General features: G+C 54.3%; 1 protein-coding gene across 9 annotated transcripts; it reads left to right on the plus strand.

The window, feature by feature from the left end:
* The first annotated feature begins 328 nt into the window (after positions 1-328).
* Positions 329-15,591, plus strand: ETV4 (ETS variant transcription factor 4). Of its 9 annotated transcripts, none has more exons than XM_004374322.1 (13): positions 329-558; positions 1,063-1,171; positions 1,332-1,425; positions 1,648-1,695; positions 8,700-8,753; positions 10,470-10,596; positions 11,100-11,264; positions 11,496-11,764; positions 13,677-13,751; positions 13,910-13,978; positions 14,190-14,362; positions 14,808-14,909; positions 15,297-15,591. In XM_004374322.1, the coding sequence occupies exons 2-13, from the start codon at positions 1,112-1,114 to the stop codon at positions 15,519-15,521; spliced, it is 1,461 nt and encodes a 486-aa protein (XP_004374379.1). In that variant the 5' UTR covers positions 329-558; positions 1,063-1,111; the 3' UTR covers positions 15,522-15,591. The 9 variants fall into 9 exon arrangements, with proteins under 9 accessions (XP_004374379.1, XP_004374382.1, XP_023585183.1 ...); XM_023729415.1 differs by having other exon boundaries at positions 420-566; XM_004374323.1 differs by lacking the exon at positions 329-558 and adding an exon at positions 799-870.
* Positions 15,592-18,420: the final 2,829 nt, after the last annotated feature.

Below are 18,420 nucleotides of genomic sequence, written 5' to 3' on the forward strand. Positions count from 1 at the left end.
TCTCATATACTCGCAGATGTACAGAGACATGTGAAGGGGCCAACCGCAGGCACTCGCCGCGCCTCAGACCCAGGGGCCTTCGCACAACCCCGCGGAGAAGCCACTGGGTCCTTGGCTTACCTCGCTTCCTCGCAGCTCTTTATGAATGAACTCCGGCCGCGAGTTTATTTCTTTATGAATGGGAGCCCAAGCAGTGAATGAAGCCAGGAGCCAGCCCTTGCCTCCCGATTGGCTGCCGGCGCTGGGAAACTCCGCCTCCCGCCCCGGCCGGGCAAGGCTCCTGATTGGCGGGCGTGCCGGCCCTGGGGTTTCATTCACAAAAGTCAATGAAACAAAGGGAACTGCGGGGGGACGAAGGGGGGCCGAGGCCCGGGCGCAGGAAACGCACCAATCAGCGGTTCCCCCGGGTTCACAACTGTCTGCGGCGTCCGGAAAACTCTCCGGTGCGCGGGGACTGGGGCCCGGCCCCCTCGCTCCGGCCTAGCCCCACGGCCCTCCGAGCGGCCCGGGGCGTGCTCGGGGCCCCCAGCGGCTCCAGCACCGACGGCCGAGCCCCAGGTGAAGCTGTGGGAGGGGAGGGAGGACACGTATCTGCGATCCCCGCTTCGCCTACCACACTCGCCACCCTCTCCCCGGCCCCCCCCCCCTTCGCAGATCCCAGGGCGGGGGTTGGCGGCGCTGGGGTTCTGGGCCGGAGGGGGCGCCCGAGTTGGGGGCGTGCGGATGGTGCACGCCTGGGCCGCTCCTCTGCGCGCGCGCGCACACACACTCACACACACACACACGCACACACACGCGTCTTATGTAACCGAGCCAGGCAGAGCGGGGCTGCAGGACGCAGCAGAAAGGCGCGTCCAGGTCCCAGAGCAGGTGGGACCTTGTTTGGCGGGAGGGGACTGGCGGCGGCGCCTGGCTGCAGGGCGGAAACCTCTCCAGCTCCAGAGTGAATCCGCGAAGTTTCGCCTCGGACCCCGGGACGGCCCCTCCCCGCCCCTCGCCCAGTTGTCCTGCTCCGCCGCCCTCTGGGACGGTGTGCGAACGCAGCCCACCTCCCACCCTCAGGTCTCTGCCCTCGCGCGGGGCCCGAGCCGCGGCCGGAGGGAGCGGCCGGATGGAGCGGAGGATGAAAGGCGGATACTTGGACCAGCAAGTGCCATACACCTTCTGCAGCGTGAGCGCCGCGCGGCCTCCACGCCCGCCACGCCCCGCCCCCTCCCACGGCCCCCGCGGGGTCCTGGCTGCCCGGCCCCTGGGTCACCCGGGAACCCCAGCCCCGCCCCCCAGTCCGGCTGCCTTTGGGTGACTCGGGGGCATTCTCCCGCTTCCCTCAGAAATCGCCCGGAAATGGGAGCCTGCGCGAAGCGCTGATCGTCCCGCAGGGGAAGCTCATGGACCCCGGCTCCCTGCAGCCCCCCGACTCCGAAGGTAAAGAACCGGAGAGACAAACAGCGCCCCTCCACCCCCACACACAACCCGGGGGCCGATCCTGGAATCCCCGCCCGTTTCCCGAAAAGACAAGCGGTTCAAGGGACTCCGGTCATTCTTTTCAGCTCCTACCCCCAAGGGGGGTCGCCGGGCTCGCTGGGGCTCCCTGTCTTTCCCCATCCCTCCACCTCACCTTCTCCAATTTCAATATTCATCCCTCAGATCTCTTCCAGGATCTAAGTCACTTCCAGGAGACGTGGCTTTCCGAAGGTGAGTAGTTTTGTGACCTTTTCTATACTTGGGCCATAGGAGGCTCTCGAGCGCCTGGCGTTGCAGCCTAGCCCACTTCCCCTCTTCCTTTCCCAACCTCAGGGGGGTCTGGAAGACCCCCTCTCCACTCCCCTTGCTTCTCTGCTCTCCTTAGCGCCCAGGGTAGACACTTATATTGATATTTATTTTCTCTGCCCTGAGCCAAGCTTGTGTAACTAGGCCTGGGGATGAATCAAACCATTGTGTGGGGTATTTGCTTATTTGAATGGAACTTGGCCCCAGTCCCGTTTTCCTGGCTGAAATTTTCATTTGCAAAGTTTGTTTGGCAGCAGCCGCCTGGCCGAGATGTGTGTTGGGGGAAGAGGGGGTGATGAGGAGAGGGAGCAATTAATTTGTTACCTACCTTCAGGAGTTGCCATAAGATTGATATCCACCATACCCCCCCACCCCCGCCTTTGGCTTCCCTTTTCCCCAATCCTTAGAGCCAAACAATTTACTGTCTGAGCCAAAAGAACAACAAAAATTTAAATAATTCTTTTCTGATGCACTTTGGCTAAGAGTGCCCAGGGCTCACTCCCCAAATAGCCATGATTGTAATTCTGAGGGTAACTATTCCTCCTCCATCCTTCCTGCATACCTCCACCCCCGGCCAATTACCCCTTTCTGTGTGCTGGGGGCTTGGCTACAAACTGGCTAGAGTGGAGTTAGTGGCTGGGCCTTGTCTGGGTAGCAAATTGTGTTCTGGGGGCCTCCTGGTTGTGTTCTTTAGTGTATGTTGGTGGGGCCTGAGAGTGTCACTGGTAGGGCTGCAGGTGGAGGCGAAATGGTGGCTTAGACAGTCTGTGGGAGGAAAGAGTTAACACTCCCATTTTAGGATCTCTATTTCAACACGTGGCAAACCAAGAAACCAAAACACTAGGAACCCCATGTTGGGAGCTTTTCTCTTCCTTCGGGCTTCTCATCCTGCCATCTGGGTAGCTTTCTTTGGGGATTTCTTTAAGCTCAAGCCTAGCTCCTTCTCGAACCCTCTATGGGAGTTTGTGGTAGAAGGAATAGACCCCCTGGCTATATCCTTGGAGTGAGACTCAGTCTGTCTTGGTCACTGTAGTATCCCAAAAATATGTTGAAAGAATGACTGTTTAGCACAAAAAAGGTACTCAAGACATTTTGCAGAATTAATGGCCGACCAGCTGGGTGGGTGCTGGAGGGATGTGGGGGTATTGTGCAGCTCTTCCCCAACTCTAGCAGCCCTGCGTGCCCAGCTCCGAGTTGCAGGCAGAGCAGCACCCTGCCGGCCCAGACTCCTCCGGAGGTTCCGGAGCTAGGCTGAAGCTAAGAACGCAGAGGTGTCAGTTTCCATGTTCCCTCAAAGACTTCCTTTCCCAACGCCTGATTTCTGTCTGGCTCACCAGGCTGTGTCTATCAGCTGCGGGTCCCTGCGCTCCCCACAGTGGGCAGCCCCTGGGACTGGGAGCTGGGGTGGGCTCAGAGGCTGGCTTTTTGACAGCAGCTGTTCCATTTGTGCTAGGTTTGGAATGGGAGGGGAAGGAAAATGTTCTCATCTCTCTACCTTGGAAGCCCCACCCCTTGGGGGTGGGAGTCTAGAGATTGTGTGTCTGTCTGTATGTGTCAGTATGACAGAGTGTGTGAGTGTGTGTGTGTCCATGTGTGTGTATATGTGTGTGTGTGTTACATACTGCTGCCCTGGGAGTCCCTGTACATTTAAATCCAGTGGGTGGGGAGGCAGGGGTGGGGATCGCAAGGCGTAGGGGGGGCTGGGATCTCCTTGGTTCCCTCTCCTTCCTTCTGAGGGAGCAGCTCAGGTTCCCAGCTGGCGATGGATGGTCAGGCCTGAGGGGGGGATGCTGAGGCCGCTCGCTCCTTCTCGCTCTCTCTGCGGAGACAGATGCAGCTGCCGGGGCCCTGTCCCCCTGCACCGTCCCAGAACCACCCCAGCCTCCTCTCCTGTCTCTTCCCACCAGGTCAGTGACCCCTGCAGCTCAGGGGAAGCTTTGGGGTGCTAGGGAGGGATTAGATCCTTTGGAAACTTGCCAATGGTGGGGCGCATCAGGCGGAATGGGCGCCGCAACCCAATCTCCCTCCCGCAGCTTGGTTTCTCCCTAAATCCCCGAGAAGCTGGTTTGCCCCAATTCAGAGAGAAGCAGTGGGTCCAGATGATGCTCAGGCTGGACCAGGGACTGGTGTAGAGAGATGCAGGTTTGGCTGTGGTTCAGAGTCCGGTGCATTGGGAGTGACGTGAGTGGGGTTTGGTGGAGGCGACTCAGACATCTTCGGGGTTGGAGTTTTTCTAGACAGAGGGGGATGAATTGAGGCTAGGGGGGTGTGTCGGTTTCAGGGTGCCTGGGGTCTGCTGAGATGCTGGAGAAAGGATCAGGCTGCTGCAGGCAAACCCAGGCTCAGGCAGGTTGAGTCCACAATGCGGCTGGTTATGGTGGTCACCAATGTGCTAGTTTTGGTCAAGGGTTCCTCTCCGGGCTTCTGGGGGCCCTTGGGAACCCTCGGGGACAATGAGTTTGTGATGCATAAGCGACATAGACTCTGGGCCATGTATGTCCTTTGTGTGAGGCTGAGGTCCATAACCTGGGGTCTGTGGATTCCCAGAGGCTCGGTGGATGGGTTGCAGGGGGCCTTGAGCCCTCTGCTATTGCATGTGTAACTGTTGGGGGTACACCACGCACACAGGTACATGCATTTTTTTAGGAAGAGAAGGAGCCATAGCTTGTATCAGATTCTCAAAGGGGTGGGTCCATGCTCCCTGAAAGGGTAGAATCACTGCTTCCAAACCCTTCTCCAAGGGCTCCGGTCCCCTTGCCCTTTGGCTTTCCATCTTCATCGTATTTGTGGGTCCAAAGGGAGAGTCTGTGCACAAAGAGGGTGCATGGAGGGTGCTTTTCACCTGTGTGCTGCGGCGTCCCCACCAGAGTGGAGTAAGGGAATTAGGGTGTGTGAATCGTGCGCAGCATGTCTGTAGGGAGAGATGGAGTTAATCCCCTCCCCCAGTCTTTTCTAGCTACAATGGCTCCTTCTACATCTTTCTGTCTCCTCCCCTTCTAGAAGGCTCCTGGGGACAAATGTCCCCCTCCATAGATAGAGAACTGGTTCTTTCCAGTACAGAGGCTGCCAGGGTGGGGGCGGGGGTAAGCGTGAGAGACAAGGCAGTGGTGACACAATGGAGCAGAAGCTTCCACGAATGCCGCGCCCCCTCCCCCCCACCGCCCAGGGACACCTTAAGAAGCCCCCTCCCGAAAGATTGGACCCTAAGAAGGAGAATAGGTGATGGGGCATGTCTGTTGTAGGTGGCTAACCCGTTGTAGGCTTAGCTGCTCGGCTGTTTTAACCTCCCAGTTCTTCCGGAGCCCAGTTTGGGAGGCCCCTAAGACCCTCCTCTTCTCCTACTGACCGCCCTGTTTGAGAAACATTCCCTGAAACTCTTTCTCTCTCTCTCTCTGGGCATTATGCTGGCTGGCACTTGTCCCTTCCCCTTCTTACTCATCTGCCATCTCCCCAGGCAGATCAACTCCTCCTTAGTGCCAGGATGGAGTTGGGGACAGACCCTGGCACACTGACATCAGCAGCCAAAACTCAGCCAAGTCAACAAATAAATAGAGTGGTGTATACTCAAGACCAAACATGGTAATTAAAAATTCTCCTGCTCTCCAGGAACGCAAGGCTCGGCGTTCCTGTTCCTATTTCTATGCTTGTTGGCAGTCTCTGGGCAGCTGAGGCCCTGTCCTGCCCCTTTAGGGGAGGGCCAGTGTTTTGGGGAGGGACTGAGCAGGGACTGGGGTTCATGCCGCAGCCCATTTTTGCCTCAGCTGATTTCTTCCTAGCTCTGGGAAGAGGACGGTGCCACCTCTTGGGATGTGATCGGTGAGCTGGGGGTGGTTTCCTCTGAGGACTTCTGGGGAGTGGGGGTTCTGGTCAAGCCTCTAGGCTCAAGAACAGGGAGGAGAGGTGACTTTTGGGGCTCTCTGCTCTTGGTTTTGGGTGTCAGTTTTGGGTGTCATATGAACTGGCCAGTGATGCCAGCAGGAGCTGCCCCCAGCCCATTATCTCAATGGAAACTGGCAGTTAATGAGGTCCCAAGAGGGAGCCCAGAGTGCATCAGCCTCCCCCAAGTTCTGAGTCTCCCCTGCCCTTGGGACCCTCCTTGCCTAGGTAGCAGGGAGGGAAGTGTTGCTCACCCTGCTCCCATCACCCCCATCCCCGCCACCTTTAGGGGTGTCACCTACTTGACGTGACAGAGGGCATAGCATGGATGAGCATGGGTCTTGTGTCCCTGGGTAGCTTGAGCAGGTTTTGAGTCCCTCCTTTCACCCACTGTTTCCTAAACAAGCCTATTAAGGCCACCAGGGGCACTTGTTAAAAATACAGGTGCCTGGGCCCCACCCTGGGCCTATGGAATGACACTGTCCAGAGAAGGGGACTGGGAATCTAGATTTTTAACAATCCCTGAGTGATTCTTTAATCAGGCCAGTTTGGGAATTGCTGCCTTTGTGCCTTATTTGAGCTCCTGAAAATATGTTTCCTGGCTGTTGGTTTCTGTTTGTTTTTGCCAGAGGGATATCACGTCCCACTGATTTATTGGATCATCCTAGAATTGTTTTATGCTGACTTTTCCTGAGTTCATTAGATGCTGGTGGTTCCTTATTCTTAAACTCCTTGCCCTCAATCATTCTGTCAAGAAGTAAACTATCCTACACCAATGGCTGTCAAGTCAACCCGACTTAGGGTGACTCAACGTGTGTCAGAGTAGAACTGTACTCCATAGGGTCTTCAGTGACTGATTTTTCAGAAGCTGATCACCAGGCCTTTCTTTCGAGGTGCCTCTGGGTGGGCTCGAACCTCCAATCTTTCAGTTAGCAGCTGAGCTCGTTAACAGTTTTTACCAGCCAGGGACACTCAACTATCTATAAACCTATATTTAAAAGCACTTGGCACCTCTGATACTTAAAGGAAGTTAGTGAAGAATCTTCCTGCCAAGCAACTTATCACACCCTGAAATGTCTGTTGTAAGGAAATGTGCTTTCCCTGGAGAGGACTTGTCTCTCATGTTACCTAGTGTGCAGAGAGGGGGGCAACCTAGGGTGAGGGAAGGGCTGGGTTGGTTAGGAACTTTTCTCTTCTGGCTCCCAGGCCCACGATGCTGGCTCCCACCAGGTTGAGGACCAGAAGTGATTATATGTTTATTCTTATCGTCAACAAATGATAGACTGAGTGTCTATTCTGGCCAGACCCTGTTCTGGGTGCTAGGAAATCAGAGAGGAACAAGACAGGTAAACCCCTGCCCTCACGAGCTTACTTTCCAGTGGAAGAGATGGACAGTGAGCAAGTAAGATAAGTCAGATAGTGATATGTGCTGGGGGTGGGGGGACAAAACAGTAGGATAGACAATTAGGGGGGAGCGCTTTGTTTCTGGTTTGGGTGGCCAGAGAAGGCCTCTGAGGAGGTGACAAGTGAGCTGAGAGCTTGGTGGCCAGAAAGAAAAAAATAGGCAAAGCTCTTGGGATGATGGACAGCAGAGGGAATGAGCGAGGCATGTTTGAGAAATCAGAAGGAGACCAGGGCAGCTGAAGAGGGACAGGCGAGGAGGTTGGAGAGGTGAGCCAGGCCAGATCATGTGAGGCCTTGGAGGCCAAGTGGGGAGAGTTTGGATTTCATTCTAGATGCAGCAGGTGGCCACTTGAGTGCTTTAAGCAAGAGAAAGAAGTGATCTGATTTCTGTTTTTAAAAGATCACGCTGACAGCTATGTGGAGGGGTGAGTGGAAGTAGGAAGTTCCAATAAAAGGCTGTGGCTGGAATCCAAGTAAGAAACCCTGGTGGCCTGGCCTCGAGTGGACACAGTGGAGACGGGATGTGTATTTATATAGGCTGGGGGTGTGGAGGTATTCTTCAGCCATCTACACGTACTCCTCACCCCCAGCCTTTCTAAACTCGCCAGTCATTTTATCCATCAGTTTCCTCATTGTCCAATCTGAGAGCAGTCTCCAGGGAACCAGAGTCCAGTCTCCTTGGGATCCAGGTTCCACTGCCTCACCTTAGAGCCACTCTCTTCCTGGACTATCAGGAAGTTCTTACTGATGTCTATCCTTCCCCTTCCTGCTGCAATCTATTCTTGAGAAATGGACAAAAATGAGCAAGAACACTAGAGTCACGGGAGGTTCTTGTCTGGGTATCCACCTGAGAAACCCAACTCTTGGGAGCCCAGGATAAGAATTAGAAATCAGAGTGGGGATGCCTGGGTCAGAGGCCATGGATGAACTGCTGTTTTATTTTGGTCTTCCTGCCTAATCCCCAAACCCAGCTCCACCCACCCTGGCACCCTGGGAGTGCTCCTCATACCTTCAAGCTTGGAAAGCGCCCCCCTCCCCCAGATGCACATCAAAGTGGGGAGGCACCATGACCTCTGAGTGTCCCCAACCTCCTGCAGTGTTCACCTCTCCCACTGTCATCCCCTTTTCACCTCTCTTCAACCTTCCTCTTCCCTCCATTCATATCCATATCCCCCCACCCCCCAACTCTTGTGCATCTCAAATTCATCTGGGAGGTTGTTGAAAATGCAGGTTCCTGGGCCCAGCCAGATTCAGAATCTGCCCGTGTGAGTCTAAGTCCATCGGCTCTCCTTGTAACTCCTGCCCATCCCAAAAGTGACTCTGCTGGGAGCTTTGAGGGAACTTGGAAGCTCTGAGGGCCAGGGCTGTCTCTATTTCAGAAAAAACGGAGGGAATAAAGACAATGCATCCAGGAAAAGACTCTGGAATCTGCTCAGACAGGTTCTGGGAACACGCAGGCTCTGTGTGCCTTCCCTCCAGGGTCTCAGTGGGGCCCAGAGATGGAGGGCACTAGGACCTGGGGTGGAGCTGCCTTCAGACTGTTGTCCCCTTCTGGGCTGATGCTAATCTGCAGGGCTGTGATAATGGTGTCTCCCAGGGGCTGTCTCCAGGCCCCCCACCCCAGACTCACCTCTGACTTTTCTCTGCAGCTCAGGTACCAGACAGTGACGAGCAGTTCGTTCCCGATTTCCATTCAGAAAACTGTGAGTAGAGGGCCCTGGATGGGAGGGGGTAGGAGGGGGAGGGCAGGAAATGAGTCACAGGGATACAGAATCACAGAGATCAACTTGTTCTCTCCAGAAGAAAAGGGTGAAGGGCAGGGCTCCCCATTCTTTGTTTGGACTCAAAGACTAAGGTAGTACCTGGGAGATGAAGACCGTGGTTCAAACTGCCCCCTGCTAGCTGTGTGACCTTAGAGTAGACACTTCATCTCCCTGATCCTCATTTCCTTATCTCTGAAATGAGGGGCTTGGACCAGTTCAGCAGGCTCCAATTCTAGTGTTCTAAGTTGCTTTCCTGCAACTGGGGGCAATTTTGCCTCTCAGGAGACACTTGGCAATGTCTGTAGATCTTTTTGATTGTCAAAACTTGGGGAGGGGGGTGCTGCTACTGGCATTTAGTGAGTAGAGGCCAGGGGTGCTGCTAAAAAATATCCTGCAATGCTTAGGACAGCCTCCCACAACAAAATATTATCTGGCCCAAATGCCAACAGTGCCACTGTTAGGAAACCACCCCCCCTGCTTTCCTTAAACCAAAAATATCCCCTGAAGTCATCTGAAAACCAAAAAATAGTTTAGCTTAAGAAGTAAAAAAGGTCTGCATTAAGCATTATGCTCTTTTAAAAACTATCTATATGGGATCAAATTGACAACAGCATCTCCAACTCGAAAGATTAGATAGGAACCTTAGGGGGCAGTGAGTTTATGTTAATGAGGGAGGAACAACTCAGAAAAAGAGGGTGAGAATGGATGCACAACTCAAAGAATGTAATCAATGTCACTGAATTGTACACGTAGAAACTGTTGAATTGGTGTAGGTTTTGTTGTATACATTCTCAACAACATCAAAATAAAGTTTAGGAAAAAAAAAGAAACCCTGCTTTAATGTAAGATACTTTGCCCTCAAATGTCTTCACCAGTGAAATGGAACAGGGCACAAATCATTGCAAACAGTGCTCACCCAGCTTGGAACCAACTCTTTGCCGCAGCCTGATGGTTGGAGTCGGAGGACCCAGCAGGGGCCACGGGAAAGGCTACTGTTCTTCACAGATAATTAGGAGCATGTGTATAATGCTATTCAGCTGACATTCAAGTGGACTAATATCCAATCTTAACCAGAAAAAGATCCTTTATAGCCCCAAATAAGAAAACATTTCCCTTCCTTGGAATTTTCCAGGGCACTCAGGAAAACCACAGGTCTTAGATTGGAGGTGCTCGCTCACATGAAGGTGTTTTCTGGGATTTGGGACTGCATTAAATGTTGAACTTTAGAAGTTTCTTGGGCTAATATTGGACATTAGACTGGGGTATAAAACTAGTCATAATGTAAATAGCCCAACTGATCTCAACACTGTCTGACTACAGATCTTAGGGAGTCCCTGGGTAGCGCAAACAGTTAACATGCTTGGCTGCTAAATGAAAGGTTAGAGGTTTGAGTGCACCCAGAGGCACCTCAGAAGAAAGGCCTGGTGATCTGCTTCCGAAAAATTAGCCATTGAAAACCCTATGGAGCACAGTTCTACTCTGACACACATGGGGTCATCATGAGTTGGGATCAGCTCGATGGCAACGGGTACAGATATTAAAAAACTGAGACCCAATCACCCAGCTGGTCCTCAAAGAGCAGAAGTGCCGGGAAGCCCTGCCTGCCTCTTCTGTGACTCTGATCTCGCTCTGCCACCCCCACTCCCATCGCCACAGTAGCTTTCCACAGCCCCACCACCAGGATCAAGAAGGAGCCCCAGAGTCCCCGCACAGACCCGGCCCTGTCCTGCAGCAGGAAGCCGCCACTCCCCTACCACCATGGCGAGCAGTGCCTTTACTCCAGGTGAGCCCCAGCCAGGCCCTGGGGAAGGGCAGAGGAAGGGTGTCGGGAGGGTGGGAGGTAGGGAGTTAGGGAGGTACCTGTGAGCATTGGCAGCAGTTAAATGCATGGCAGACAACAAAAGGGTTTCCAAATTGCTTAAGAGGGAGCCATACAGCTGAGGGTTTCCTCTGAGTAGTCTGGGTGGACAACGCAGCAGGAAGACTCGGGATGGGTGTAACGCCATGGCAGGGCCTGTTGCTACCAGAGAGACCTGATGTCCCAGCCAACCCAGTTGCTCTGGGCTGGGGAGAGGTGTTCTCAAGAAAAAACCCAGTTTCTGGATTGACGAAAGGAGAAAGCAGTCACTTGGGATGGAGTCTGTGGCTCATGCTGCTCCTTTCCCAGCCCCCTTTATCCCTCCTTCTCCTGGAATCTCTGTGACCACACTTCCCCCAGGGATGGAGAGCTCAAGATGCTAGCCCAGCTTCTCTACTCCCTTACCCCTATCTCCCCCACAATTCCAGTGCCTATGATCCCTCCAGACAAATCGCCATCAAGTCCCCCGCCCCTGGTGCCCCTGGACAGTCACCCCTGCAGCCCTTTCCTCGGGCAGAACAACAGAGTTTCCTAAGGTCCTCTGGTACCTCCCAGCCCCACCCTGCTGACCACGGGTACCTCAGGGAGCACAGGTAAGGAGACCCTGCTCACCTGTGGGCCCAGGTCTCACCAGTTGGTCCTCAAAACCTGAGTGCTCTCCACCTGCCCACAGACGCCTGGGAGGAGGGAGAGAAGGAGGAAGGGATACTGACTGCCCCCCCCCCCAGTTCCCCTTCAGAGCCCATCCTGCAAGCTCTGGGAGTGGCAGTGGGGAGGAGGGGCTGATTCAAGATTCTCTTCTCTCTCCATCCAACCACATCCAGCTCCATCTTCCAGCAGCCCTCGGACATTTGCCACTCCTTCACGTCCTCTCAGGGAGGGGGCCGGGAGCCCCTCCCAGCCCCCTACCAACACCAGCTATCAGAGCCCTGCCTGCCCTACCCACAGCAGAGCTTCAAGCAGGAATACCACGACCCCCTGTATGAGCAGGCGGGTCAGCCGGCAGTGGGCCCCGGTGGGGTCAGTGGGCACAGGTACCCAGGGGCGGGGGTGGTGATCAAACAGGAGCAGATGGACTTCGCCTATGACTCAGGTAAGAGGCTCTCCAGAAAAGGGCAGTGGGGTATTTTTGGGGATGGCCGGTGGGGGTGGAATGTGATCTAATGAACACCAGTTAAACCCAGAATGTCTGCCCGCAAGTTTTGTTTGTTTAGTATTTTCACTTTTATTCTTTTTTTTTTTTATTTTTTATTGTGCTTTAGATGAAGGTTTATAGAGCAAATTAGTTTCTCTGCCCACAAGTTTTGTTTACCTTCCCATCCATCTCTTTACCAGTTCATAATCCAATCCACTCACCTTTTTTCACAGATGCAAAAGAATTATCGATTTTCAATCATCAAACTTTTATTCAGAGAGAAAGATCAGTGGATGTAGAGCCTGGCCCTCGGGTTATATAGGAAAGTGAAAGCATTGATTTCTACTTAACCGGCATTTGGGGTTTTAATTACCAAAGTGCTGTGCCAGAGCATAGGCGTTCGGGAATTGAAGGATAAAAAGATGAACAGGATGTGTCATTGGTCCCTGTCCCCACAGAAGCTTAAAAATACAAAGGGATTTGAATGAAAAGAAACATGAGCATCAAACTAGCCAGGCTCAAAGTTCCCAGTAGGAACACAGGATTAACAGGTGGTTTCCACATCCTGTCTGAGCCTCTGGGTTGATGGGTGACGCTCCCTCCTGGCCAGAGCTGGGGACCGGAAGTCAGGCTGGATGGAGGGACTGCTTTAAATACTAGTTCCACCTGGCTGTTGACAGGAGGGAGACACACTCAGCCATGTTCATAAATAGCTTAGCCTTCAAATCCCCAAGTGCAAGGGTCATTCTCATTTAGGAAGGGCCCAGAAAACCCTGTCTTCCTTCCTCCTGGCTTCTGTTACATTGTTAACAGCCCCAAACCTGAGTTTATCTACAAACCTGCATTAGAAAAATAAATCCAGAAATTAGAGTAGGCTCAAAGTTGGCTAGAGTTTGAGAAGCTCCCTTTTCCCGGTGCCCATGGGCTTTCGGGGACGGGAGGATGGGATGAACAGCAAACCCCTAGGCTGAAAGAGCCAGAAGGGTGCTGCTCTCCTCCAAGCTCACACAGCCGCCTGAGCCCGGCCTGGCAGCGAGATGGAGGGCGGGGGAGGGAGATGCTCTTGCCACTGACCTTCAAAGGCTATAGACCAGAGGGGATTGAGTTACTTGCCCTTGAACTCCTGCCCCTCCCCCTCAGCTTCCTCTGAATGGAGTCAGGAATTCCATTCACAAAATGGAGGCATGAATGAGCCCACCCTCCCGCCTCCTCCCCAAGGTGTCGGATTTCAGCATCTCCTCATTCATAGGTGGGAGTGGAGGAGGGAGGGCCGGACTCGGTAGGAACTTGGACGGGTGGTTCACACAACCGCCTCTCCAAGAGGAGAGGAGGAGTAGGGAGGTTTCAAGCCTATGGAATGGAATGTGCTCTGCTGTCAGACCTGATGCCCACTACCTTCCCCAGATGTATGAAGGCACCTGCTCTCCCTCTCTCTCTCTCTCTCACACACGTGCACACACGCACACACACACACACACACACACACACACACACACACAGGGCTGGGAACCTGACCTGCTGACCGGACATTTGCCCATTCCAAAGGAGTCTTAGGCATGGACACCAAACCCCTTCCCCGGAGGTTCATCCCTCACCTCCCTCCTCCCCCTGCACTCAGGAAACAGCTGCTCCCTGGCATCTAGGGCCTGGTGGAACAGCTTCACCAGCCCCAGCTGCTGCCATCCCTGCCCTCTGCACCCTCAAGCCAAGGAGCTCAAGTCTCCACTCCCTCTGGGTCAACTTCCAGTGGGATTTGGTGGTGGGCAGGCAGCTGGGAAAAGAACAGTCTCCGGAACGCAGGCTGGCAGGAAGAAACTCTTGAATGTGTATGTGGGACCAGCCACTTATGTCACCTCTCTTCCCTCACTAGACGTCCCTGGGTGTGCATCAATGTACCTTCACACAGAGGGCTTCTTTGGGCCCTCCCCAGCTGATGGGGCCATGGGTAAGGCAGCCCCCCTTTCCCTGCCAAGCCCTCCAAACTGGGGGAGGGAAGCCCTGCTGGGGGAGAGGAAGGTCTCCTTGGCCAGGAGTCCCTCTGGACTCTGGTGTCTCCGTCAGTGAGTCACCCAGATCTGAGTGACCCCCAACTTCCTCCACAAGGCTATGGCTATGAGAAACCTCTGCGACCATTCCCAGATGATGTCTGTGTCGTCCCTGAGAAATTTGAAGGTCAGAGAAGTGACTGTTCATGGGAGGGTCAGGGTCTTAACCTTGCGCTCTGAATATGTCCCTCAGGAATCACATTACATTTCATCATTAGAGAGGGAGGGGCATATGGGAAATGACCTGGAGGGGAAGGGGTTCCCAATAGGAACACAGGATTGATACATGGATTCCAGAATGCCCAATACCCACACCTCCTGTTTCCTGTGTTCCCCAGGAGACGTCAAGCAGGAAGGGATTGGCGCATTCCGAGAGGGGCCGCCCTACCAGCGCCGGGGTGCCTTGCAGCTGTGGCAGTTTCTAGTCGCCCTGCTGGATGACCCAACGAATGCCCACTTCATTGCCTGGACTGGCCGGGGGATGGAGTTCAAACTAATTGAGCCTGAGGAGGTGGGACTCTCAGATGGCCCTGCCCCTCCTCGCCAGCAGCTTTGGGGCCTGGAGATGAGAGAACATGGGCAACGGTGGCACATGCCTTCACCATCCATCCTTGCTTTACCAAAAGCCAAACCTGTTGCCGTCAGTTCCAACTCATAGTGACCGTATAGGACAGAGTAGAACTGCCCCATAAGGTTTCCAAGCAGTGCCTGGTGGATTCGAACTGCCGACCTTTTGGTTAGCAGCTGTAGCCCTTAACCACTACACCACTAGGGTTTCCTATCCTTGCTTTACCTAACCTGAATTCTTGCCAAGCCTGGGTCTGTGGGCTGGTGCTTAGTTGTAAGGCTAGCTTAGCATTTTGCACCAAGAATCTCAGGTGCTCTTTCTGACCTGTCCCCCATTTTTCCTGGGTTATTAGCATTGCAGCGCAAAACTCTGTCTCTTCTGTCCGCAGGTCGCCAGGCTCTGGGGCATCCAGAAGAACCGGCCGGCCATGAATTATGACAAGCTGAGCCGCTCACTCCGATATTATTATGAGAAAGGCATCATGCAGAAGGTCAGGGGCCAAGAATCCAGGGCCAAGTGGGTGGGGGAAGGTGATGGTGGAGGGGCTGGGGCTAGGAGAGCATTCCTCAGCAAGTCTGTAGGAGCAGATAATGAACCAGTCAGAGAGGATGAGAAATTGTGGACAATCCCAAGGTTCCCTTCACCCAAAGTGCTAAACAGTAACTGATAGGACCAAAGCCAAGAGGGATTGAGGGGTCAGAGGTGAACAGGAACTGTGGAGAGAGTCAGCTCTTTAAGGGAACCAGCATGGGGGAGAAATGTGCCTGTCTGGAGACTTGTGTCTGCCTGGACTCGGAGAAGGGCTACATTCCCCACCCCTGTACTGAGGGGAGGGGAGAATAGCTAGGCTGAGCCATCCCCTTCTCTCTTTCCGTAGGTGGCCGGCGAGCGTTATGTCTACAAATTTGTGTGTGAGCCCGAGGCCCTCTTCTCTCTGGCCTTCCCGGACAATCAACGTCCATCTCTCAAGGCTGAGTTTGACCGGCCGGTCAGTGAGGAGGACACAGTACCCTTGTCCCACTTGGACGAGAGCCCCGCCCACCTCCCTGAGCTGACTGGCCCTGCTCAGCCCTTTGGCCCCAAGGGTGGCTACTCTTACTAGCCCCAGCAGCCACCCCTCTGCCACCGGTGGGTGCTGCCCTGTGTACATAGAGATGAATTAGGTGTTGGGGGGGGGTGCGGATCCCCACTGTCCCATCGGCTGCCCTGGCCCAGACTCTGAGCTGCTTACCAGAGTCACGTGAGGGAAGTGTGGAGAAAGGCCACGTATAAAGGAGGCAGTCTCAAAAACTCCCCTGGGGGTTTCACCTCTGTCCAGTGAGAGTTCTGCTCAGCCTCTTCTGGGTCGTGCTTAGAGGCCCAAGCCCCACTCCCTTTCCTCCACCACAGAGAACAAGAGCTTTGTCTGTTCTGGGGGACAGACGAGCCTCCCCGGTTTATCCTGGCCAGGGGATGATGCACTGAACTCCCCAGGACCCTTGGACCCTGCAATCCACCCCAAGCTGTGGCCCTGAAGGGTCCCAGTTGTCAGTTCTTGGTGCTGTGTCCCCAGAGGCAGAGGCAGGGGAGGCTGGGGTGGTGGGGGCTGGGTGGAGGCAAGGAGGGTGGGTCCCTGTTCCAAGGGGCCCCCTGCCTCTCCTCTACCTTCTCCTAGGCCCAGGCCTGGAATTCCACCTCCACCACATCTACCAGACCCTAATAAAGGCCCCTGCTTCTCCTGTTAATTCTCCTTGTCTCTTTGCTGCCATGAGAGAGGGACCTGGGGGTTAGAAAGAGCTCTGGCCTTGGGGCAGATGACTAGTGCTTGAGACCAGGCCCTGACACTCCCAGTGACCTTTTCCTCTGACAAATGGGTGCAGCAATACCTGCCCCCACTCCAGATTATTGTGTGAGGATCCAGCAATGACAAAGCGTACTTTGTAATCTGGCCCAGGGCCCCTGGGCCACCTTCAGCGTGGTTCCTGCAGCAGTCTCCCAGTCCTGGCTGAGAGGGGTCCCCCGAGCTGCAAGGCCCACGTGGTAGGGTGTCCATGTGGAGCTTCCTCCGCAGGGTCTTGGCCTGCCCGAAAAATGTACACTCTGTGATCACACTTGCTCCGCTGACCATGTGCGCGCATGTGCCCCAACAGTGTGTGTCAGCCACCACTCCCACTCCAGGTTGCTGTCTTCCCTGGAGTTGGGGACAAGTGTTAGTGTGGAGAGGAATGCCCTTAGTGGATCTGAGGAGAATGGGCTAAAGGAGAAAGGTACCCTGCCAAGAGGGTGTGGGAAGAGATCAGCATAGGCCCCGGCTTCTGGCCAGTGAAAGAAGGGTCTAGATCTTCAGGGAAGGAAGAGTGGGAAACAGCATGGATTCTCCTTGCCCAAATTTGGGAGCGAGCAAGCCCTGGGAGTGGGGAACAGCAGGGCTGAAGGTGGTGCACCTGGACAGGGCGTCTGACAGTAGGTAGGAGACGGACAGCCGAGGCTGGAGGGGCAGTTCTACCCCCAGCAGCTTCCCGGGAGGGAGGTGGGCTCAGGTGAAAACGGGTGCTGTCCAGTTAAATCAGAACTGAGGCAGGCTGAGGCGGTCCGATCCTTGGAATGCCCAAACTGTTCGGGAGGCAGCTCTCATGGGAAGGGATGTCTCTCAAGGGCTACTAAAACACAAAACATCAACTTACAATTTAGAACAAGGAACGTAAGATCAATTTTAAAATACAAGTTTTTAAAAATAAATATATTTCCACATTAAAACCAGACTATCGTGGTGGGGGGAGGTGGAAACCGAGGTCATGAGTACATGCACGTAAGAATCGGGATTTCGATGAGAAGCAGCATCAAGGGGAACGTGTCCACAGGCTCTGAGACCTGCACAGAACCCTGCCCTTGTTCATGAACAAGCCCCTCACAGCTCTGTTCAAATCCTCACGCTCTCCAAACGAGACAGCTACAGCAGCCCACCAGGAAACTCTTGGGGCTGCACAAGGGGGCACCAAAACAAAATCATGCTCCAGGCTGGCTGAAGTCAAATCGCGGACCAAGGAGCCTGACCCTGCAGTAGAGCTTAGGCCCCACGGGGACCGTCCCCCACACACATATACAAACAGGCACAGACTCAGCACTCGGGCAGGGGCAGGAAACTCCTGAGCTCAGGCTCCTGCTGGGTCGGGTTTAATGGCCAAGATGCCAGCTCCCGACAGGAGGCTGGCCCGGAGTCCCCTCCTCCCCCGGTACACTCCGCTCTGCTTTGACACGGCTGTTTCTGATGGACAGTCTAAAGGTCAGACCCCACGTTGTCAACAGCAGAGAAGTGACCTCAGCTCTTGGAGAGACATGTTCAAGGAACACCCACAGAGCTGGGGTCTTTTCTACTCACCTAACCCAGAAAGATGACCAGTCCTGCTGCCTCTTACCCTTGGCCTGTGAACATCCCTTCTCAGCTTCATCCTAAACCCCAAAACCCCCTTCGTGGGGTAGTGATCCCTGAGGAGCCCACGCTGTCAGTGCTGGTCACTCAGGCTGCCCCACCTAGTTTGTTGCTGAACTGGGGAGACCTGGGCTGAAATTAAGATTGAGGAGCTGGTGTCTAGCCCCTGCTGCTTTCCCTTCGGTTTCATCTTCCAGTCCCTGCAATCTCTACCCGTAACACCTGGATTGTTGACAGGGGCTTACAAGGAGCACACTCAGTCAGGCACCCACTCAGCTTAACAAAGGGCAGGGATCTGCAGTCAGCAGCCTCCCTGGCCTACATTCCTCTCTGTTGGCTTCTTGGATTGTGTTTTTAGGGTGGTTTATTTGCTGTCCAGTGACAGCCTACATTCCTTTATCTCCGAGAACACTGTATAGTCTCTTTTTGCGTCTTTATGTCATTTCAGAATTTAGCCATATGGAAGAGGGAGGCGGTGTGGGCAATACCTTAACAAGATGTGGTCGATCCCCAGGGGCTTCTCTACAAGCCCCACCCATGCACCAGCTCTCTGGACGCTCCACAACCGGGCCTGCCTGCCCATCTAATGCTC

This window comes from Trichechus manatus, unplaced genomic scaffold (assembly GCF_000243295.1).
Source record: "Trichechus manatus latirostris isolate Lorelei unplaced genomic scaffold, TriManLat1.0 scaffold00028, whole genome shotgun sequence".
Classification (NCBI taxonomy): Eukaryota; Metazoa; Chordata; class Mammalia; order Sirenia; family Trichechidae; genus Trichechus; species Trichechus manatus.